This window comes from Saccopteryx bilineata, chromosome 1 (genome assembly GCF_036850765.1).
Source record: "Saccopteryx bilineata isolate mSacBil1 chromosome 1, mSacBil1_pri_phased_curated, whole genome shotgun sequence".
In the NCBI taxonomy this organism is placed as follows: domain Eukaryota; kingdom Metazoa; phylum Chordata; class Mammalia; order Chiroptera; family Emballonuridae; genus Saccopteryx; species Saccopteryx bilineata.
In genome coordinates this window covers 391,893,352-391,917,740 of record NC_089490.1, presented here as the reverse complement: position 1 = coordinate 391,917,740, position 24,389 = coordinate 391,893,352, and the positions used below count along the sequence as shown (strand labels likewise).

The window sequence follows — 24,389 nt, the reverse complement described above, 5'->3', positions numbered from 1 at the left end:
CTCCCAGACACCCCGTTCTTGTTTCCTTAGCTTTGGACGCACAGCCTACACCTAGGACACGTGAATGAGTTCAGGGATTTTCCTTCACTGCCCCACGTTGTACCTCTCTGGCCCCCACGCGCCCTCAGCTTCAGCCCCGGTGGCTTCTTTCAAGTCACCACACTTATTTCTGCCACAGGATCTTTGCTCCAGAACCCAGCGATTAAATTAATAAACAAACAAACAAACAAACAAAAAACCAAATAAAAATCAAATATTTTGCAAAGTTTGGAAGAAGAGAATGAAATACTTCTTGGTGTAATTTCAGACAAGAGATAAACCCCTGACGTTGACTTGCTTGGAGCTGGGAGTGAAAGTCGTGCGGTTTGCTTTCCCTCCCTGCAGCCAAGGTTATCTGTAAGCTGCTGAACAAAAAGCACACGCACATTAAACATCAGTGTGCTAGCTCCTGAGAGTGCCAACTCATTCTTCTAACGTGAAAATTCTATTGGCCTAAGACATATTTAATTTGGTGCCAAGCTTGAAAATGCCTTGACACAACCCAGGGTCTACCTTACAGAAAACAAATCCCTTTCTGGCATTAAGGTCACCTAATAATGAAGTTTGGCAGTTCTGTTTTGGTGGGTAGGGTTTAGTTAAACAAACCTTATGCTGAAGGACTGTCAATTCTTAAACAGAGAGCACAAGTCACCTTTAATATAGAGCCTTAGCTTGCTTGAGCAGTTGCTGATGGGACTGAACGTAGGAAATGCCTTTCAGAAATTGCATAACTTGGAAACAAATATATAAATATATAAATATATATACACACCAATTACACATATGCAATACAAAAATGAAACTCTGAAATGAATATTGAAATATTTAAAGAGATTTTTAATGTTAATTAAAGAAAAAGAAGTTTAAACGTTTAAAAAAGGGATATAAAAACTGCGCTTTGACAAGAACTTCTAAATACAGAATTTTTCAGAAAGCACTCTGTTTGGGGTCTCTACTCGGCCCACATTTTCCGTGTCTACGTCATCAGTGAAAGTTTTACATAGCTCCTATTCTTATGCCCAGCGACTGAGATGATTTGACTAAGGTCTGTTGGTAAGACCAAGTTCAAGATCCTTTTGAAAAAAAATAAAAGCATTGGGCTCCCATTTTCCATTTGTCACCTTGGCCAGAGCCATCTTGTGTTCCCCCTGCTTCTTAATTGCAGAAGAAACCTTCAGGAGAGAGGTTATCATGTGTCCTTGGAGCTCAGACTCCTGGCACACTTGGGTATGCCAATAGCACTGACAGCTAGGCGGGAAGAGTTCTTGCACATTCACCAACCCCCTTGATAGATGCAATTCCATGCACGTCGAGGCTGGCGTTCTGCATCATGTTTCGTAGTATGCCTCTACCCAGAGGGATGAGGATCTCTTCAAGGCTCTGTGGGAGGAGTGAACAAGAGCTTCAGGAGGTGAGACTCTAAGGTAAGGGTTGCTATTCATGAAACACTGACTCTTGCATTTGGTTCAGGACCATGGGATCATTTTCAGCTCTATGGGAAAATGTCTTTCTCTGTTGCTCAGTGGAGATAGTCAAATACACAATTTTTTTTTTAAAGCAAGTGAGGTCATCTTCCTTTATGGAGGAGATTGAATTTTTCTTTCATTTATTCTCTTCTGAACTATCACCCACTCTTTTCTCTAGAATTAAAACCCCCCCAACTTTTCTGAGCTTTTATAAGATAAAGCATGAAGCTGCATATTAACCTATCCAATATCCACCTACCCATCCTATTTTATAACATGAAGGATACTTTTTTAGGTTCTGGGGATACAGCAATAAATAGGAGAGAGGTAAGTCCAGTTCACATGGAGTTCCTGGTCTAGTGGGAGACACATATGAAAGAATTTATTACCCAATATGTTATTTAGTTGTGATTGTGACAAAGGTCAGGTATGAAGAAAGTCAGGTGTTGCAAAATAATGTGATGTAGTCATGTGGGTCAGGGAAAACTGAGGGGGAAAAGACAGTTGAGATGAGCCTTAGAGAGTGAATGGAAATTGACAAGGTGTAAGGGCAGGTGGCAGGTTGGAGAAACATTCTAGGCAGAAGAAAAGGTGACAAAAGAAAATGAAAAGGCAAGAGGAAAAGTGTGACACAGCAAATGAAGGGAGGCCAGGAATCCGGAGGGCAGCGAAGGGGGAGGAGAGTGGGAGAAGCTGAAACTGGAGCATTAGTCGGGGATCAGATCAGAATGGGCCTCACCTTGTTGACGTCATTCAAAATATTGCTGTGTTACTGTTTGTTTGGATTTCCCCAATCCTCAAAGGGAAAGAAAGTTATTAAACACAGACCACTGGCTGCTAGTTTGACCAATACCATGCTCTCTAGAATTGTGAATGCTTCAGGATGAACATGAATTTTCAGTTCCCTCAGACCTCGCCATTCTTGGTCAGTTACCCCTGGGGACAGTCTACTGGGGATCAGTGATCCTTGACTTATTCATACATTTATGTCCCGCTGGGCCCTGCAAGCATCTTAGACCAGATGATGCCAGAGTCCTCTTGAAACTTAGTAAGGGTAGCAAGGCATTTTCACTAAAGAGTGCTTAGAAGGTAGAACTGTTATTAGCATTGCTGTTGTCGATGTCCATGATGGGCATACTGGTGCCCCTTAAATGGTTTTTGTGTGAATGAGTCACAAGCCAGTGAACAGTCTGGGGACGGGCAGTGAAGGGAAATGAGGGCTGTGAGTCAAGGAGACTCTGTTATTACCTGACAATGTCTCCAAACGCCTCCAACATGGGCTTATTCACATACTGCAGTCCGTGCTTGGCACACAAGGACCTCACCAGAGGTGCTACCTTGTGATAATTATGACGTGGCATAGTGGGGAACAGACTGGGGAAACAGAAGTGGGAGATAGAAAACTCAGACGTACAGAGAAACCTGAGTTTGCTTTCCTCATTACTAAATAAAATCGTATCAGCAATGTAGATCCCTCCTCGACTTTGCACAATACTTCTGCTGTGGGATGTTGAACAACTCTTGACAAACACTCTTATCTCTTAACCCTCTGTGAACCCTGTGGGTGGCAAAGTTTAGGAAGAGCTAAGAAAATAAATTTTAGTGCCATCAAAAATGTCAATATTGGGCCAGCTCGCATAAAAGTATAGGGTTTTCTACCATTCTGAATTACTTAGAGAGCTGGAGATATCTACCCTCCATCAGTGTCTCTGTGTCTATCACAGAAGTGGCTTAGACAAGAGGACTGGCAAGTCTCTGCCCTGAATACTCTGGAGAGATTAACTCTCAAAGGATTGATTATCCTTTACTCTTTCCTTAGGGTATGTCCGTCTAACTGACTCATTGTTAAAGTATTTCCAGATATTGCAGCAGAAACTGGATTTTGGTGTTGATTATTTTGTAACCTCAGTTTAAAGATATAGATACATATAGGCATTTAGACTCTAATGAGCAAAATAAACTGATAAGCAAAATAGTAACAGAAGCATGGACACATGGAACAGACTAATAGCCATCAGAGGGGAGCAGGGTGCGGGGACTGGATAAAAAAAGGTGAAGGGATTAAGCAAAACACTCGTGCATACACACACACACACACACACACACACACACACACAGACACAGACAACAGAATGCTGTTAGCCAGAGGGAAAGGGGGGTGGCTGTATGTGGAGGTGGGCGAAGGGGGATGGGGACCGAAAGAGACTTTGCTTGGGGCAGAGGGAGCACAATGTCGTGTGCAGACGATGTTTTGTTGAGTTGTACTCTTGAATCACAACTTGTCTGCTGTTCTGAATCAATGGCACCCCAATAAATTCAATTAAAAATAAATAAATTAATCAAATTACAATGAAATCTCAACACAACTTGGCCACCCAAGTGAGGTGATTTTCTTGCATTTTGCCAACAAACCAAATGCAAATCAACGATTTCTAAATCCATAGGGATCCAGAAACTAAATCACTGGTATTTTTCCAAGGTTTCATTCTATTTGCTCAAAATTGTTATACCTCCTGCTTTTCTTTCTTTCCTTTCTTACCATTGATGTTACTAGAAAGATAGCAGCTTTTAGAGAATTCTGGTCCATTTTTTCCCTGTGAGATCCCCAGCCTATGGCTCTGCTCTGGACTGTGTGGGGGCTATTATAAGTCAGGGCCCAGGCCCCTGTCATGGACTGTTTCTGTCACTCACTGGTGCTCAATCTGGAAGTTCAGGTGCCCAGTGAACCAGTCATTGAAAAAGGACTGTTCAACATTACAGGTGGCCAAGACCTGCAAAGAAAAAGTTTACATTAGACGTAAATAAGCTCAAGTGTTAAAGGAAATATTTCTTTTCTTTTCTTTTTTTTCTTCAGTCAGTCATTCAACAGGTGCTTATGAAGTTCCTCTTTTGTGTAAGAAACTGTGAGGAATAAAAAATGGAGACTGTCCCAGGTAAATAGTTTGCAATTCAAAACAGCAATAAGACATTTTATAAAGAAGCATATATAAAGCAGTAGATATGAAAAAGTGTATGGGATTTGAGGGGGTGAAGTCACCATCAGCCCTTTGATAAAGAAGACTAAGTTGTCACAAATGAGGGTCTTGGCAGATAAAAATGGGAGTATGCAAAGTCTTCCAAAAAATTGAAGAAGAAGCAATACTTCCAAACACATTTTATGAGGCCAACATAACCCTCATACCAAAACCTGGCAAGGATGGCACAAAGAAAGAAAACTACAGACCAGTATCTCTAATGAATACAGATGCTAAAATACTAAACAAAATACTGGCAAACCGAATACAACAACATATTAAAAAAATAATACATCATGATCAAGTGGGATTCATCCCAGAATCTCAAGGATGGTTCAACATACGCAAAACGGTTAACGTAATATACCATATCAACAAAACAAAGAACAAAAACCACATGATCTTATCAATAGATGCAGAAAAGGCTTTTGATAAAATACAACACAATTTTATGTTTAAGACTCTCAACAAAATGGGTATAGAAGGAAAATATCTCAACATGATAAAGGCCATATATGATAAACCATCAGCCAACATCCTATTAAACGGCATAAAACTGAGGACTTTCTACCTTAAATCAGGAACAAGACAGGGTTGTCCACTCTCTCCACTCTTATTTAACGTGGTGCTAGAAGTTCTGGCCAGAGCAATCAGACAAGACAAAGAAATAAAAGGCATCCATATCGGAAAAGAAGAAGTAAAGGTATCACTTTTTGCTGATGATATGATCCTATACATCGAAAACCCGAAGGACTCCACAAAAAGATTATTAGAAACAATAAACCAATACAGTAAGGTCGCAGGATACAAAATTAACATACAAAAGTCCATAGCCTTTCTATATGCCAACAATGAAATATTAGAAAACGAACTCAAAAAAATAATCCCCTTCACGATTGCAACAAAAAAAATAAAATACCTAGGAATAAACATAACAAAGAATGTAAAGGACCTATATAATGAAAATTACAAAGCATTGTTAAGGGAAATCGAAAAAGATACAATGAGATGGAAAAATATTCCTTGTTCTTGGATAGGAAGAATAAATATAATCAAAATGGCCATATTACCCAAAGCAATATACAAATTTAATGCAATTCCCATCAAAATCCCTATGAGATTCTTTAAAGAAATGGAACAAAAAATCATCAGATTTATATGGAACTATAAAAAACCCCGAATAGCCAAAACAATCCTAAGGAAAAAGAATGAAGCTGGGGGCATTACAATACCTGACTTTAAACTATATTATAGGGCCACGATAATCAAAACAGTATGGTATTGGCAGAAAAATAGACACTCAGACCAATGGAACAGAATAGAAAGCCCAGAAATAAAACCACATATATATGGTCAAATAATCTTTGATAAAGGGGCCAACAACATACAATGGAGAAAAGAAAGCCTCTTCAACAAATGGTGTTGGGAAAACTGGAAAGCCACATGCAAAAGAATGAAACTCGACTACAGCCTGTCCCCGTGTACTAAAATTAATTCAAAATGGATCAAAGACCTAAATATAAGACCTGAAACAATAAAGTACATAGAAGAAGACATAGGTACTAAAATCATGGACCTGGGTTTTAAAGAACATTTTATGAACTTGACTCCAATGGCAAGAGAAGTGAAGGCAAAGATAAATGAATGGGACTACATCAGAATAAAAAGTTTTTGCACAGCAAGAGAAACTGATATCAAAATAAACAGACAGCCAACTAAATGGGAAATGATATTTTCAAACAACAGCTCAGATAAGGGCCTAATATCCAAAATTTACAAAGAACTCATAAAACTCAACAACAAACAAACAAACAATCCCATAAAAAAATGGGAAGAGGACATGAACAGACAATTCTCCCAGGAAGAGATACAAATGGCCAACAGATATATGAAAAGATGCTCAGCTTCATTAGTTATTAGAGAAATGCAAATCAAAACTACAATGAGATACCACCTCACCCCTGTTAGATTAGCTATTATCAACAAGACGGGTAATAGCAAATGTTGGAGAGGCTGTGGAGAAAAAGGAACCCTCATTCACTGTTGGTGGGACTGTAAAGTAGTACAACCATTATGGAGGAAAGTATGGTGGTTCCTCAAAAAACTGCAAATAGAACTACCTTATGACCCAGCAATCCCTCTACTGGGTATATACCCCAAAACCTCAGAAACATTGATACGTGAAGACACATGTAGCCCCATGTTCATTGCAGCACTGTTCACAGTGGCCAAGACATGGAAACAACCAAAAAGCCCTTCAATAGAAGACTGGATAAAGAAGATGTGGCACATATACACTATGGAATACTACTCAGCCATAAGAAATGATGACATCAGATCATTTACAGCAAAATGGTGGGATCTTGATAACATTATAAGGAGTGAAATAAGCAAATCAGAAAAAAAACAAGAACTACATGATTCCATACATTGGTGGAACATAAAAATGAGACTAAGAGACATGGACAAGAGTGTGGTGGTTACCAGGGGTGGGGGGAGGGAGGACATGGGAGGGAGGGAGGGAGGGAGAGAGTTAGGGGGAGGGGGAGGGGCACAGAGAACTAGATAGAGGGTGGCGGAGGACAATCTGACTTTGGGCGAGGGGTACGCAACATAATTTAATGACAAAATAACCTAGACATGTTTTCTTTGAATATATGTACCCTGATTTATTAATGTCATCCCATTACCATTAATAAAAATTTATTTAAAAAAAAAACAAAACAAAAAAACAAAACAGCTGAACCAACAAAAAAAAAAATGGGAGTATGAGATTTTGGTAGAGATCATGGGGATCAGAATACCATTTCCATAGAGTAGACTTGAAGGGTGTCTAAATGGGGAATAAAAACATTCAAGGGTTTTAACCAAGGGTTCTGTGCATAGAAGTGATTCAATGTAAAAACTTTCCTTTGTAATTTAATGTATTTTATTTTATGAATTGAAAAAGTATTATCCCGAGGAGTCGGTGGGCTTCTCCAGAATGCGAAGATCCTTTCTGAATGTTATTTTACTCAATGCTTTTCTAAGATTGAAGTCTAGTTGGGGTTGTTGCCATTTTAAATGTTATTTCTGGGGTTGTTCTATGTCAGTGTTTCTCAAGGCATTCTTCAGAGAACCTTGGGGTTCCCTAGGACTTTTGTCAGGGGGTCTGCTAGGTCAAAACTATTTCTGCAATACTTCTAAGATATTTTTTGCCTTTTCCTTCTCATTCTCTCATGCTTGGACAGTGCCTTTTCCCAGAGGCTACTATCACGGATGGCACCATCATGCTGATGTTAACATGCGCCGGTTTGAGTTTTAATTAATGATATATTAATAATAAACTCAAATATTTTAAAGTGCCTCAGTTTTAATTTCAAATATAGTAAATATCCCATACAAACACAAACTCTTTGAGATTCTCAATAACTTTTAAGAGTATAGAGTGGTTTCGTGACCAAAAAATATAAAAACTATTGCTCTATGTCCTATGGAAGGCCCTCTGAATTTGGAAATGAACTTGGAGAAGGACACAGCCCAGTTGGTGGAAGGCTGAGGAGGCAGGAGTGCTCTGCACTGGTCACAACACTGTGAATCATTCACAGCAGGCTCGGACAGCTGTCATATCTCCTTACTGAGCCTCTGGACCTATACAAAGAGACGAGGTGCATTCCAGTGTCCTTCAGGGTGTCAAATTCATTCTGAATTCTAGGAGTCTCAAGATTCACTTGAAAGGCCATGTCATGTGGGAGAAGAAGTCAGCAAATCTTTTCTATAAAGTGACAGACAGCAAATATTATAATTCTCTGTCACAGATACATAATTCTGGGGTTGTAGCATGAAAGCATTCATACCTAATATAAAAATGTATGAAATGTGTTTCCAGAAAACTTGATGCACAGAAACAGGCAGCAGGCTGGATTTGGCCCTTTAACAATAGTTTACTGACCCTTGGACTTAGAGCAAAGGCTCGGAAATCAAACTGCCTGGGCTTAAAACCTGCCTTGTGCCACTGATTAGTTGTGTGATTTTATGCAAGTTACTCAATTTCTTCTTGCCTCAATGTAATCATTTGTAAAGTGGGAATAATTATAGTACCTATCTCAGGTAGTGACGTGCAAAGCAGCTGATAGTGCCTGGTCTCTGGCAAGCATTTGGGTAAGTAGGAATTCTTCCTATTGGAAGTAACCAGACTCTCAATCAGTATGCTTTGAAGGATCCTCTCCCAGGAACTTCGCTATTACCTGAGTACTGAGCCAGTCTCTGTTCTCCTCTTTGCTCATTTTCATTGGTATGTGGCTCATCTGCGTAACACATGCAATCCAAGGACTTTCAAGAAACCTTTTGGAGAATAAAAGGAGGAAGTGATGACTCCTTGGGGTGTTACAGTGCCAGTCACTGGGCTTGTGTAATTGCTGGCAGAGCTAGGCAAGTATTGGAAGAAGTGAAAGGGACTCCAAGGTTCCAATACAATACTAGTCATTTATTTTTTTCTTTGGAGGCCCTTTATATCTGGAAATGACACACTAGACATCATTTGGTTACGTGACCTACTTTGCTGCCTTATGTGCAAAAGCAATGCCCCTAATGTAGCATTGGTGCAAGAGTCAAAAGAGACCTTGGTAACTTCTGCGCATATACCAAGTGGTTAATGGCCTGGGTTTTGTCATTAGATAGAGCTGGGTTTGAGTTCAAATTTGGCATTGCCACTGGACCTTACTAGTTCTATGGCCTTGGGGAAGTGATTTAATCTCTCTGAGCTTCCTTAGCAGAAAATGAAGATGATACTATCTACATTACTGGATTATACGAAGCTTACATCAAATACGGTAATGCTCCTTAAACCATTAGCAAAGTGCCTAATGCATATTAGCTATCATTATCTTTATTATTAGGTGGGATTTAGAATAATAAAGTAAAACAATAAGAAGGGAATAAATTAGGAAGCTGGAAAGGGTTATTCAGTGGGAAGTCATTTTGGCTTTGGGAAAATCTTTAGTCTTCAAATAAGTTTAAAAAGTTACTTCCCTTCCATTATCTTGGATCAGGTGAAATACTGCAATTGGGAATTAAGCAAGTGGGAATAAAAGAGAAGATCTGGCAAATATTTTTGTTTTTGTTTTTGTTTTTCCCCTAAAGAACTCTTTTTACTCAACTATTTTTTTCTTTTTACATTTTCTTGGAAATATCCCATTTTCTTGGAATTATAGAGAATTTGGTATGGTGTCATAATGTTATGCCAATCACAAACAGATTAAATAAGGAAGGTAAGAAGACTATTTAGGTAATGGGAATATGAAGATATTTTTGCTTCCTTACTTGACCAAATATATGAGCAACATGGTTCCAAAGATTCCATAGGAAGGGCCAAATGTGATGAAATAGCGGATGTAGAAACTGCTGACCCAGGCAATTTCCTGCAGAGAGAAGTGTTTAAAATTTAGATGCTCTGAACACAATTTCATGTCCCCTTCATGTACTAGCAAAATCTTACAACTTGTCATTCAAGGAAGTTAAATCTGGAAGGGACCAGACATCTTCATTTCCCATTTTCTACTTGATTTAGCTTTAGATTTTGAGTCAAGTTACTCACCCCCCAGTACCTTCGGAGGTACATCACTTGCATGGATTGCAGGTTGAAATATATAGGCATGAGGAGGGGAAGCCCAACTGAAAAAAAATAAACAACAAAAAGAGATGGTGAATAAATGAGTAGACTGTGATCTCAGTGAAAGTCAACAAGAGTCTATCTCCTTAACAGGCCACCTTGCAACGTTGAAGAAGAGCAGCAACTTTGAAATCCAATATTGGGATTTTTGAGTCTCTGAGGGAGTCAAAAATTTGGTTCAAGCTCTCTCAAAGAGACTAGGGAAGTTATCAAGATTTAAGTTAATCTTAATGGGGGAGTCCAGGAAGAGCTTGTGCTGGGGGCTTTCAAGTTATTCAAAGGTCTATGGAATCCTTCCATCTTCCACCATATTTAGGATTGGACCCTATTATAATATGTCAAGGAGGCAGAAATAAAGAAGATATACTCCTTTCCTGGACAGAGAATTCTTTTCCTGGTACTTCCCCCAGATCAGTGAAGCTAGAGCACAAATGAGTCTTCTGGAGACTCTAGGTTTTGACATTCTCTCCTTGACCACACTCTAGTCAGGTCTTCTGAGTCCTCTTCTAGACTAGCTTCATGCTGGCTTGCAACTTCTCCAACTCTTCAAACTCTCAGCACAAATGATTTCACTCATCTCGCATACTAAGAGACTTGAAAAAACACTAGCATAGTTTCCAACAGTTCAGGGCCACATCCCTGGGATGACCTTTTTTTTCTTAGAGAATTTATGTTAGAAATATTACAATTGTAAATGTTTTCTCTGTCCCTTTGAGATATATCTTCCATGACCCAGAAATGTCTTCCTCATAAACCTGGGAATCATCCCTTTGAAATATGATCATAAAGAAGGTTAGGGACTGTATTCCAGTCTCTGTGGGAAGATAGGATCCTCACTTCTATATGCAATGCTTAGTAGATACAGATAGCTTAATTACATTGACCAATTTCCCCTCCCTTCAGTGTCTTTTGATAATTTCTTTTAGCATACCCCTATGTTTAAAAAGCTCCCCACTTTTTATTTTAGCAAAGTCTAAAATATTTTCATTCAGTTTATACTGAAGTCCTTCTCCCTACTGCAATAACCTGAATGAAATCTGTCTGGCCATCTTTAACAACTGTCCAGTTCAGTTTCTCTTTGACAGTTTGAGTATAACACATTTGTACCTGAGATACTAAGTTGGCATTTAAAGGGAGAGGACACAATGAAACAGCCCCTGAAGGCAGTGTGGTGTGTGAGGGACAATTCTGCAGAAAGTCCACACCATTCATTCATTCTTCATGAACTAAGGGCCTATTGCTGTGTAAAAGATGGAAAGAGAGTTTAGGAAAGAAACTCCAACAGCTTTTTCTTAGGTGAACACACATCTAGCTAAGTTGGGGATCAGCTACCTTTCAAAATGGAGTACCAGTGTCCTCATTCCTCTTTTTTTGGTTGTGCAAAAGAAGGAGTGGGTGACTATCATAGGATGGGCTGCAGAATTCCAGCAGTGGACGGGGCAGCAGTGGAATTAATCCCCATGTCTCCAAAAATTGGCCTCCAGTCTGTCTGGTCAGGCATGGTATAGATGACTCCTGGCAGCCAACATTTGGGCAAAGCATGTAATCTGCAATAGAGTTTCTCAGCCTTTGCACTGTTGGCATTTTGGGCCAGATAATTCTTTGTTGTTAGAGGCTATCTTGTGTATTGTAGCATGTTTAACAGCATCCCTAGATTATACCTCCTGGATCCAGTGCCATCTCTTCTGTTCTGCTGTAATAACCAAAAACATCTCTAGACATTGCCAACTGTCCCATTGGGAACAACACTGCTCCTGGTTGAGAACCACTGATCTACAGGAAATGTTTGGAACCTTCTCTGATTTTGGTTTATTTCCCAAATGTTTTAGATGAACATATTTTGGGGTTCCTTAAAAACTATTTTTGTGAGCAATTATGGGTTTGATTTTGGTTAAGAGCAAAGCATTTTGCTTCTGATGTTTTTTTTTTTTTAAATTAGTATCAGTATTATTTAGCTACCCTATTTTTTTAAAGCCTGGACCCACACCCCACATTTAGATAATCTATCTATCGTCATTATCATCTATCTATCATCATCTTTCTGTCTCATTTACCAAAGTATCTTCTATAACTGTATGTAAGCCATGGAAACAGCTAGGTTTCTTCCACACAGAAACTCTATAGGTGCCTTTTATTCCTAGGTCTCTACTTTTCCTTGCATTTTACTGTCAATGCTTTGGCATTCTTTTCCTATGTCTTTTTCTCCCCCACTCAAATGCTACTATTCTTTCCTTCTTGACAGGTATTTAGTCTTTCCACAATTACAGTCCAACATGCAAGACCCTTCAACCGGCATCCTGTCTTCCATCCTTCATGGAGCATCTTCTTCCTTGACCAGTAACCAGATCAATGAGCTGCCTATCAGAATTCCTCTTTGCTCCTCCATTTTCTATTTCAGGTTTCTACCCCAGTAAATCTGAAATAAGACATGCTGCTCTTCTGAGTAACAAGATGGCATGAGTTGGCTTCTCTGAGAGGATTCCAGTCATGCCTTCTGACTTGACTATTGCTTGTTGCAAGGAAATGGAATGATAAAGAATGTGGTTCCAAAGAGACTCACCCATGTAGAAGTACAGGTGCTGCTTTTCATAGTCAATGTATTTGATTTTCTTCTTGCCATACTAAATGGAGAGACAATAAAACTTAAATAAGAGACAATACTTCTGGCTATTACACTCAAGGACATCTATGTGTTTTTGTGTGTCTAAAATCTCTGTGGAAAGAGCCATCTGATCAGAGTTCTTCGGCTATTGAACTTGAGGCTCTAGAAGAAGCAGAACTGGAATGGGGAGAAAATATTGTGACAGCTTTATGCTTTAATTAAATGTGGCCAATTCTTGCTCTGGCCAGGTAGCTCAGTTAGTTAAAATGTCCCAATGCATCAGGGTTGCTGGTTTGAACCCCAATCAGGGCACATACAAGAATCTACCAGTGAATGCATGAATGAGTGAAACAACCAGTCAATGTTTTTCTCTCTCTTTCTCTCAAAAAATGTGGGCATTTCTTGAATGGATGATTATTCCATCTGACTATGGAGATTGTGACCATTTTTAAAATTCTCATTTTGATATTATTTATCATTTTGTGGAGTAGTGATTGAAAAGCAGCATTTCTAAGAAGTTTTTCTAGCTCTTCTTTAACTATGATATTTACAATTCTGCTTGAAACTCAGTCTCTATCTATATTCATTAATTTGATAAATATTTATTGAATGCTCATGTAATAAAAGAGATAGGCATGGCCCCTCTAATCTATCCCATCTTTTTTCATTTGTGTTCTGCTCATGGATCTCATGCTGTCAATCACTATTTATAAAGCACAGTGATATTTATGTTTTCAGTACCAGAAATTTGATTCATTTTCTAGGGGTCTCCTTCATTAATTTAATCTAGTCTTAATGCATGAAGACAGCCGATACCTTGAGAAGAGGCATAGAAGTAATGACTATATTTTCAGTAACTAGCAGACACTTAATAAATATTTAATTGAGTGAATGAATGAATGAATGATGGGCAATTCACATCCTTGATTTATAATTTTCAGTGTTACATTATGGTCAGTGTTTGACTTTTGCTTTCCCCAATCTTTTAATACATTCCCACTTACATATATACAGATTTCTTCCCTTATTTAGAGAGTAAGGTTGATCCTTTTTGCATTGTCATAAATAAAAAGAAATATCATGGTGATGAGGGAATAATAGCTATTTGCAATTACTCTCAAACTTCCAAGTATTTAAGTGGTGTGAAAATGGGAAAGGGAGTCCATGTAAAATGCTTGGCAGTTAACAAACCTAGGAGAAAGGCTGGTTTTGAATGTTACTCCCAAGAAGCACTCCAAGACTTCCAGGTACACAGGACCTGACACATAGAAGATTTAATTAACACTTGGTGAAAGAGTGGATGTTTGAAAAAAGTGACAGATATTTGGACAATAAAATGCGAGACAAAAAATAGCCAGGAGTTGTCAGAACTATTTTTGATGTGAAACAACTGAATTTTAGAGTTGAAATAATTTTAAGCAATGTTTTGTGCTGTAGCTTTGAAATTATGTTATTTAGATCCCTAAAGTCCTAGGGATAGGTCCCAAGAGGAGCTGTAAAGCTTGGAGAGGTGGCTTCCATCATTTGTGAAGCCCTAAAGAAGGCACTTAGGGAGGTGCTTTGAGAACTTCAGGGGGGATAGTTAGAGAAGTCAAATGTCACAATTTTAGTGATGAGCATGGAGTTCACAAACATCAGAGAGGTGAGGTCTAATTTGTTTGTGGAGCCATGATCAAAAGCAACTAATTCATGATCACAGACAAGAGTGTTGTTTTTCAAAATCTAGGCAAGAGAATTTGTTTCCTAATTCAGCTGGGGAAGAGGGTAAGTCTCCCAAAGTTAGGAAAACCCATTTTCAAAAAGTTGAACAATTTTTGATTTATGTACCACAAGGCCTAGGCAGTGAATGGCAAAACTACATTCTTATTTTTATAAAACTCCTAAACACTTCTGGAAAAGTTAATGGCTTCTTCCTAAGTACTCAACTCTCAAGATCCACGTCCTTAGACCTCCTCTGTTGAAAGAAGACTTCTTCATAAGAAACTTGGTAATAGTCCTTTACATAATGACTTTAAGTTGAGGTTAAAAAAAAACCAACAGGTGAGAAATTCTGGAGTTGACTTTTCCCTTCCTTTTTCTAGCATTTAAGGAGTGTAACTCAGAGGCAGGATCTCTAAGTGTCTTAAGAAGCATTTGGGCTGTGGTTCATGTAGAAATGAACCAATGTGAATCTGAACTAAAAATAGCAGCATAGTCTCTTCTAACTGAGCTAGAATTAGTGGAAATAACTAGATTCAGATGTTTGTGCTCTATTGTTTATTGAATGTACTAACCACCTGTCCTCCCTGAGTGGATGTCTTCATATCTTGGGAGAGTGGTTGACAACCTCAGTCATCTAGTTTTACTATCTAACAGTAGCATCTGTTTGTTGGCTCAGCAGTAGGGACAGGAACTGGGAGGGGATCTGTTTGTCACCAGGATGGCTTAAGCAAAATGATATGAGTTATATTTCTTACATTGGGAGATTGTACTGAGTAACCTTTAAGGACACAGAGGCATGCACTTCGCATCTCCTTCTAAGTTTATAACCCCAAGTTTGGTTATTTCAGTGCTGTATTCTGGACTTAAGAAAGAGAGATGTGCTCAGGGCATGTGTGAAGCTGGAAGCGCCTGCTTGATCCTTCCAAGATGAGGCTTTTCTGAGAATCACTTCTAGGAACTTCTAGGAACTACTCTTAGGAGCTTCTGGTGGTCAGGGTTTCTAAACGTACCTTGACAGGCTGCAAATCTCCAACCAGGAAAAGTGGGCCCACATCAATATCTGGGTCTTTTGGGTAAATGTTTGGTTTTGCATGGTGTTGGAAGTGTCGGTGATTCCACCAGTTTGCTGACATGCCCTGAGGAAAAGAGAAGGTTTATTAGTGGCAGGAAGATTTCTCTTTTAAAATATCCTTCACAATCAGAGTTTTTGGCATGCATCTCTAAGTGAAAATAAGACATTTGAGCTTCTCAAGTTTGTCTCCACTGCAGGGTCACAGAATAATTCATTGGACAGGGGATCTCAAACCTATAAACAAATAATGATCTGATTCATGAACATAAATTCAGGCTCAAACAACTCCTGATAATGACAAATCATAAGAACTTGTTGAAAGGGGATATTTTTCAATCTTTCTTTTTTGATTGTTATTTTAAAAAGAACTGAAGAGGTATGTGGGGCAGAGTGTTTTTCCTACTTTTTCACAAAAAAAAAGAAAAAAGAAAAGAAATAAAGAAACCTCAGCTCTAAGACTTTAATTACTTTGAAAAAAAAATGGCCCCAGGGATCTTACTTCAGTGAATATTTCAAAGAATCACGGATCTGAAGGGATCTCCCAGGGGAGCTGGGCTTAGATCATTGCATGTCCAGGCTTCAGTGCTCTCAGATAAAAATAAATGAGAATAAAAATATTGTAGCTAATGCCATGCTCGAATCATTCCTGATTAGGTTGTTTGTGATTTTACTTGTGAAGGTCTTAACAGAGCAAAGGATTTAGAGGCACATCAACCGAGTTTCTTGGGTCATCTGAAGGAGACATGTGATGTTGTATGCACAAGGTTGGCACTTGAGATATTCACTTTCCTCTCTTTCCCTTATTGTGTTAATCATGGAAGAATAAGGAACAGTAGGTATTTATTGTGTATCTGACATCTCTCAATAACTGATCTATACATGTTATAGATCTTCACTGTCCATCCAATACAGTAGCCATAGCCCCATGTGGCTATTGAATATTTGAAATGTGACCAAATTAAGACAGCCTGTAAGTATATAAAAAGGCATAAAAATATCTTTAGTAGAGGAAGAGGTGGGGTCACAGGGAACAGAGGAACAGCTGTCAGAGGGAAGGGGGATGAGGGGATGGGATCAGAGAAGGTGAAGTGATTAGTGATATTATACAATATATACATAACACATAGATACAGATAACAGGACAGCAAATCCCAAAGGGAAGGGGGGAGGGGGCTAAGGGGTTATAATAAGGCACATGGGGGTAGGGGGTGGGAAGGGGGTGAAGGTGTTATATTGAGTGGGACACTTGAATCCACGTTAACACAATAAATTAAAATTAATAAAAATTAAAACAAGCAAATAAAATATCTTTTGAAATAATATTTGAATATATTGAGTAGTATAGTTACCTTTTAAAATGTGGCTATTAGAAAAATTTAAACGACATAACTTTTTTTTTTGTGGCAGAGACAGAGAGAGGAACAGACAGACAGGAAGAGAGAGAGATTGAGAAACATCAATTTTTCATTGTGGTTCCTTAGTTGTCCATTGATTGATTTCTCATATGTGCCTTGACTGGGGGGCTACAACAGACTGAGTGACCCCTTGCTTGAGCCAGTGACCTTGGGCTCAAGCTGGTGAGCCTTGCTCAATTCCAATGAGCCCGCACTCAAGCTGGCGACCTCAGGGTCTCGAACCTGGGTCCTCCTCATCCCAGTCCGATGCTCTATCCACTGTGCCACTGCCTGGTCAGGTGACTTATGACATTTTAATGTGACTTTAATTTTATTTCTGTTGCGCTATGCCAGTCTACATGCTACACGTCTTTGGTACAAGAGATGGATTTGTTTGAAAAATCTGATTAGCACTGTTTTCCCGTACTCTTCATTGCTGTTTTCTCTTAGCAACTTCCCCCCGAGCCCTCGTCCATTAGGCACAGCATTCTTTTCCCACTTCCAGCATTCCCTAATGTCCTTGCAGTGGAATCTCTCTCCAGTCCTGCTCTTGTGCTTGAATGTGAGGTCACTTTCCAAATATTTTCTTTTGGATGGTTCATGATATCTCAAACTCAGCATGGACTCATCAATTTCTATTCCCCTTTCTGGGGCTCCAACAGACTGCATTTCTCCTGTCAAATTGCATACCACCCACTCACTCCTCCAATTGTGTATGCACTCATTTATTAACCCATTCATTATATACTTTTAAGTGTGTCTTGTGTATTAGATACTGATCTAGGCAGTATTTGGATATAAAGACAGACATAATAAAATGGAATTCCTACACTTATGAGACATAATCTAATGGGAGCAGCAGACAACTAAACAAGGACACTATGATAAGCAATAGTTCTATTAATCCTTTCAGAGCCAACATCTTGGCCTCTTCTACTCATTAACTATACCTTTAAGCCAATGACTATCTATGGAAATTGGTAATATAATAAGAGACAGCTTCAGAATTCACAAAGGTCAGGAAGAATCTGCTCAAGGCCGTGGAGCTTAGGACAGTGGTCAGAGTGGTTATGGGTGTGATCTAAAGCTGCTAACTCCTCCCTGGCTGCTATGTCTGAAAACCACAATTACTGGAGACAAGAGAGAGAGAGTGATCCATGGGGAATGAGGGTTATCAACTAACTACCCGCCAAACAGGGTGCCCTGTGCCGAGTTCCACGGGACTACCCTAAGTCATTCCTCATTTCCATGTCCGGTCTTTTCCTGGGGCAATATCGAGGCTTTGGTCCGAGACCATCCTGAATCTAAAGCCCTGCTATTAGGTGTGAAGCCTTGGGAAATTTCCTCATCTGTGTAATAGATAAGACTACTGGAAAGATTACTGGAATTAACAGGCTTGATTCGCTTTCTCCAAAAATGTTTTAGGATGTAGTCATTAGAACAATACAAGCCATATTTTCAAGGAAGTTCTTAATTTTAACTACTCTGTTTCTTTATCCCTATAATAACACTTGATTCTTATGGTTTAAAAACTGTGCATACTGGAGGGGGTAAAATATGCTACAGAGTGTCCATTTTGATTTCAGCATTGCACGGAAATCCAAAATGTATGCAGACGTTTTGGGGTTTATTCTCAAAAGGGCTCTTTTCTTATACAGACACTGCAAAGACCAGACGCACACACTTTTGCACAGCTAGTGAATGAAAATCCCAGAGAATCTCAGTATCTGTGCCTTTTCCAGGTGAAGGGGAGGGTAAATTAATGTGAAATCAAGTTTTGAGCTTTAAAGTCAACACGCATGTACAAGGTGGGGTTGTTTGCAGAGTAATTTTCTTTGCTGCCTCCCTCCTGCCTACTTTTCCTCCTCACAGGTAACTCTCTCTCCTCCACATAGTTGGAGCTTATAGTAATTTTGCTCATGAAACCCAGCTTTGTCTGCAAAAAGAAACATTGCACTTGAGATGTTTTTAGAGCCATTTCCCATTTATTTACTCCAGTTATGAGTCATCAAGATTATATTAAAAATTGTTTCTGGAGACACAAGTGATAGCAACAGAGCTGTGTACAAACTTGGACCAATGGAAAAGCAGTGTTTTTTTTTTTTAAGTACCAACAAGGGCAGGGCTGATTTGAAATATCCCACATGCTGGCACCAAATCAATTGTTAATTGTCTCCAGAGCAGACGAGTCTCACTTTTCCTGACTTCCTCAGAGGAGGGGAGGAAGGGTGAGAGAGTCCATTACTGGAATCTCACAGCAACAGAAGAAAACCACCTCTGCTTTATTTCTGTGCTAAAGATTTCTGAGTGAATCCCAAAACACTTCATCTAACGCTAGTGGATAAAGGGAAGAATACTGTGCTTATAGGAATCTTCCCATTAAACTGGTCACATAAAATGACAATATATTATTCATTCTAACCATGTGGGGGAGAGATATTTCTAATGTCAATCCTGATCCAGCTCTCTGTTATTTTAATATATTTTAGCCTCAATTTGCTCAATTGGAAAAAAAAACCAGGGTAGAATTACAGGGTGATACTAACCAAGTATCTTCCAATTCAATATAAAGTCACTTCAGTAAGAAAAAACAAATAGGCTCTGAGCCAGTGCTTATGAGGTTTTCCTAAGACGGCCTAGTTTGAATGCAAGGAGGCTTAGAGGCATTTCCTATCCTCCTGGGCCTAGAGTACATGGTCACCAAATCCTAGAATGTCATAGAAAAGCAGAGAGCCAGTTTAACTCCTAGTATTACGGATGACAACACTTGAGGGCCAGAGATAGAATGTGACTTTCTGAATGTCACACAATGAACATTATTGCAGTCAGAACCAGAAGCTGTTTTTAGCAGTCCTTGGGGGCTCAGTCATTCATTCACACATTCATTCACGCATTCATTCATTCACTCATTCATTCATTCAACAAATACTTATTGAAGGCCAACTATGTGCTGGACATTCTGTTGAGTGCTGTACTGCAGTGGTGCATAGGACACTGTACCAGCCCTTCTGGAGCTTATGTTAGTGAAGATAAGACCAACTGCCATCATGGCCACCTGCTCTGGCCAGCAGTCTGGGTTTTGCAACCCTCAGCTCATGCACAGAGCCATCTGAGCTTCCTTGCCCACTCTTCCATTTTTTTCTTTACTTTTATCTATCCTCCTGCACCTTTTCTTTTATTTCTTCACAGCTTTGCCCTTCTAGGACTATCAGGCTTGCTGGATTCTTCTAGCTTCTAGCAGTAAATATTCAGAGTCCTCCTAAGAATACCCCCTTTCATGATTTCACAGGGCATATCTTCATTTTAAAGGCACAATCCTTCTTCTGCGAGATAGTACCTTAATGGGGTGACAAGGATTGGGTCAAATACTTTACTGGGATGAGAAAAAAATGTTATAACTTCTTAAATAAAAATAAATCCTTCCTTCATAAAAATTGAAAATTCAAATTTTAGCATATACTGGAATATTATAATGTAATATTACATATTAGCATATATATACATAGTATCTGCATTGTTAGTATATTTACATGTCTCTGTGGGGTGTGCACAAATATTTTTTTACTGATATGAGTACCCAAGCGAATGTGGAAATCACTGCCTTAGGAAATGACCTTGGAGAATCCCCTCATACCCCCTGAACATCTGTACCTTGAGATGACACATCACAAATTTGTGCATCAGGTGGTTCCATTTGGACTTCTTAAAAATGGAAAGATGGCCAGTGTCATGCTGCAAAAATGAACTCTGGGCCTAGAAGAAACAAAATTATGAGAGGAGCTAGGAAGCTAAGAAGAAATGAACAAATGAGTCCATGGGTTGATTGAGGAGCCCCTTTGAGAAGATCAGTGGGAGATTTTATCGGACCTCAAGTCAAGTGCACATTCTCTTTCCCACACATGCGCATTCTTTCTCAACTCTGTGCCTTTGTGCAGCTGGCTCTCTCAGCAGAGAAGGCTTTCTTGGCCACTATCAAAATCTTCCAGTGTGGAGTGGAAAGAGCATGGCTTTTGTAGGTGAAAAGATTTGAGTTCTAAACTTTTCTTCAGCACTCTTGAGCTGCATGACTTTTGGCAAATTATCAGCAGCTCTGAACCTCAGTTCTTCCTCTGATAAGCAGGGATAATGGCACTGTACTCATCGGGCTATTATGCAATGTGAATGCATGTATGTGCCTGGCTTATGCTAAGCACCAAACAGTGTTTGCTTCCTTTCTTGCTTCCAAGGAATAGTGCAAGTTGGCTTTCAAGAAAAAAGTTAACAAAAAGTTCTGGAATTAAAATTGTTGCTTCATCCTCCATGAAACCTTCTCCAATTGTGTCAATCATAATCAAATGTTCCTTTCTGCTCCAACAACACATGTTTGTTTCTCCCTTTGGCATTAACATCATTCTGTCATGTAATATGTTCAGATATTTGAATGACAATCTCCCCAACTGGGTGACTCATTTCCCAAGAGCAAGGACCAGGTGCATTTCCCTTTGTGACCACAACACAGTGCCATGCTCATAGAAGTCTGTGTTTATAAATTCATACTTTAGCCTGATCAAGTGGTGGCACAGTGAACTGAGCATCAGTCTGGGATGCTGAGGATCCAGGTTCAAAACCCTGAGGTCACCAGATTGAGCATGGGCTCACCAGTTTGAGTGTGGTTTGAGCCGGTTTGAGCCCAAAGGTTGCTCGCTTAAAGGCCAAAGTCGCTGGTTTGAGCAAGGGGTCATTGACTTGGCTGTTGCCCCTTTAGTCAAGGCATATGAGAAAGAATCAGTGAACAATGAAGGTGTTGGCAATGGAGAATTGATGCTCCTCATCTCCCTCTCTACTTGTCTGTCTCTCTCTTGCAAAAAAAAAATCATACTTCATTCAAAAAAAATTTATCAAATCTAGGAGCCAGGTGCTGATTGTCATTTGTGGCAGAATTCATATGTTCCTATTCTCATATAAGATGTGCTCATTGCTCTTGAAGAATTCAGAGTCAAATGCTGGTTGGTTAATGAATGAAAGATAAAGATGAGTGTTACATGGCTGAAAAAATAAGTTCAGTTACTCAACTTTTGTGGACAACATTGGGCAAAGAGTAGTTGCTGTCATAAATTAAACATTACATTATACCAGGCATAATGTTTTGCACATTAACTTGTTTAGTCCTCTTCATAACAGTCTCATTAAAAAATTACCCCTATTTTGCAGACCACAGAAGTTGGACCCAGCAAGGTTTGATAATCTGCCTGTGTTAGACACTGATGAGTACCTTGCCAAGAAATGTCAGGCAGCAACTGACACTGGTCTAAAGAGAGAAGAAGACACTCTGAGCCTTTCCCCAAAGCCATTACTTGTACTTAGCATACCTGCTTACCTGAGAAATTGTGAGAATAAAGGAAATACATATTGTAATTGGCCAGCTATTGCCAAAGCACCACAGCATTAGCCAAGCCATGGCTTCCAAAGTCAAGATCTGGACGAGGTGAATAAAAAAGAAGCCTAGGTTGGCACTGAACATGTTCATAGCCTCTAATGTCTTCCGCAATTCTTGGAAATCTTCCACCAGCTGGGACTGAAATATTCAAGGAAAAAATTAGTTCTTTCAGGGAAAAGGGAACACAAATTGTTGATAATTAAGAATGTTTTATTAATGCATTAACACCTTAACTTTATGAATAAAAATTTATTAGAGTAATACATTTAATAGGGAAGAATTAAAAATAAAAAATAATAAATTCATGGTAAAATATTATGATAATTCTTTTTCTTCAGAGAAGAGAAGGATGGATAGCAATTTTCAACGGTCCTCAAACTGCATGGCACTTAGAATTTGTGTCTTTTTTTTTTTTTCCCGGAGAGGTGGTAGTCAGTAAAGACATGCTGAAGTCTAACAGTGAGTTGCCTTTCACACCATCAGTGTTATTTCAGATGTGACTGATTTCTGGTTATGCTTTGAGGAACATTGTTGTCTATGTGGATCTATGTTACCATAGATACTGGTACAGTTTACAAACTTATTTCTACTATGTCAATTGTTTCTACACGCAAAATTCTGGTTTATGTTAATGAACATAAATATAGGTCACTTACATTAGCTCAATGGATAAATTTCCTATGAGATGCTCAATCAATCCCCAGAAACATGACAAGGTCTCTGTTGCTATTAGCATGTCTGTGGCTTGGAGGGGTCCTGGTTCCATGCACATGTGCTGGGTATATGTGCATGTGTGTGTATGTACAATGCTAGTATTGATTTACAAGCTCATCACATTATACTGGCAAAGTGCAAAGGCTTTCTGTCCAGTGCAAAGGCTGGGCAGAATTATCTCTTAGCTCAATATAATGGAGTTGAAATCAGGACCATTGAGAAAGTGACCAGAGGATAAAAGAGAGAACAGGATTGTTCAGATGTAAGACAGGAAAGAAATTTAAAATAAAAAAGAGTTATGAACATTAACTTTAGAAGATATAAATTTTATTTAAAAATTCACTGAAGAGACTTTTAAAAGATTCACTGCCTGGGAAATGTCTACATAGGCTCATCTATCAAACTCTCATCAACCTTGGAATTCTGGAGGTCGTAGACACTTTTAATAGGTCACCTCTAGAGTGCCTCAGAGCCTGGTCATGTTTTCCAACCCATTTATTGTACAGAGATGAGGTCACCAGAGTTCATAAGAGTGACTGAGCTGAAATCATCAGCAAGTCAGCAACACATGCTTGACTTAACCTTATGCTTCCTGACACCCCCTTTTGTGCTTGAACACTAAGGGTCTACATGTATATCTGGGTAAATATAAGATAATAATTCATTATCTAAAAGAGTGTTGCTCTCTGAGGGTAACCATAAATTTTCTTTATATACACACTCATACACACACATATATCTTCACATAGCTGTATTAAAGAAAATTTTTGGTAGGTCATTACCCCCAGAGACTAACACTTTTAGAGAATACATGATTATATTATAGCTCTTAGCCATTAGTGAGATTTCCTTTTCCTTAGAGAATGTTTTTAAGAAAAACAAACTTTGCATCATCTTGCTAGGGCCTCCTGCCCTAAGTGATATGGACATAGCTAGAGGTTTGTCAATGGCTGGTGCCAACATTGAGTTCATGATAATAATAGCATCTATAATTTATTGAGCATTTACTGTGTTCCAGACACTGGTCTTGGCATTTAAATGCCTTTAACACTATTAATAATTTCCCAATAACTCTAATGACATTGGCACTATTGTTGCTATTTTACAGAGAGAGCGGCTAAGCTCTCTCTGGTAGTAGGTTTGGTAACTGGCCTAAACCCATATAACATTCAGGAGGGCTGGGTTGGGAGTCCCAACTGTCCATCCGCAGATCCCACCCTTCTGAATGCAGAGTCATGTTTCCTGACACATGTGTGACCTTGCGGGATGCACATGGGCAGAAGGGGTAAGCTTAAGTGTTTGTCTCAGGTCCTCACAAAAC

General features: G+C 39.1%; 1 protein-coding gene across 1 annotated transcript in view; it reads right to left on the bottom strand.

Annotated features, from left to right (window-relative positions):
* Positions 1-901: 901 nt before the first annotated feature.
* The window catches only part of LOC136320817 (fatty acid desaturase 2-like protein FADS2B), a 35,493-nt gene continuing 12,005 nt past the window's right edge, over positions 902-24,389 (bottom strand). Inside the window, exons 3-12 of the mRNA XM_066253966.1 lie at positions 22,295-22,492; positions 20,590-20,691; positions 15,483-15,608; positions 12,730-12,790; positions 10,095-10,171; positions 9,821-9,918; positions 8,746-8,842; positions 4,197-4,276; positions 2,754-2,879; positions 902-1,419 (exon numbers count right to left, since the gene is read on the bottom strand). Of these exons, the coding sequence (XP_066110063.1) occupies positions 1,368-1,419; positions 2,754-2,879; positions 4,197-4,276; positions 8,746-8,842; positions 9,821-9,918; positions 10,095-10,171; positions 12,730-12,790; positions 15,483-15,608; positions 20,590-20,691; positions 22,295-22,492 (1,017 nt within the window). The 3' untranslated portion in view covers positions 902-1,367. The remainder of the gene's footprint in view (positions 1,420-2,753; positions 2,880-4,196; positions 4,277-8,745; positions 8,843-9,820; positions 9,919-10,094; positions 10,172-12,729; positions 12,791-15,482; positions 15,609-20,589; positions 20,692-22,294; positions 22,493-24,389) is intronic.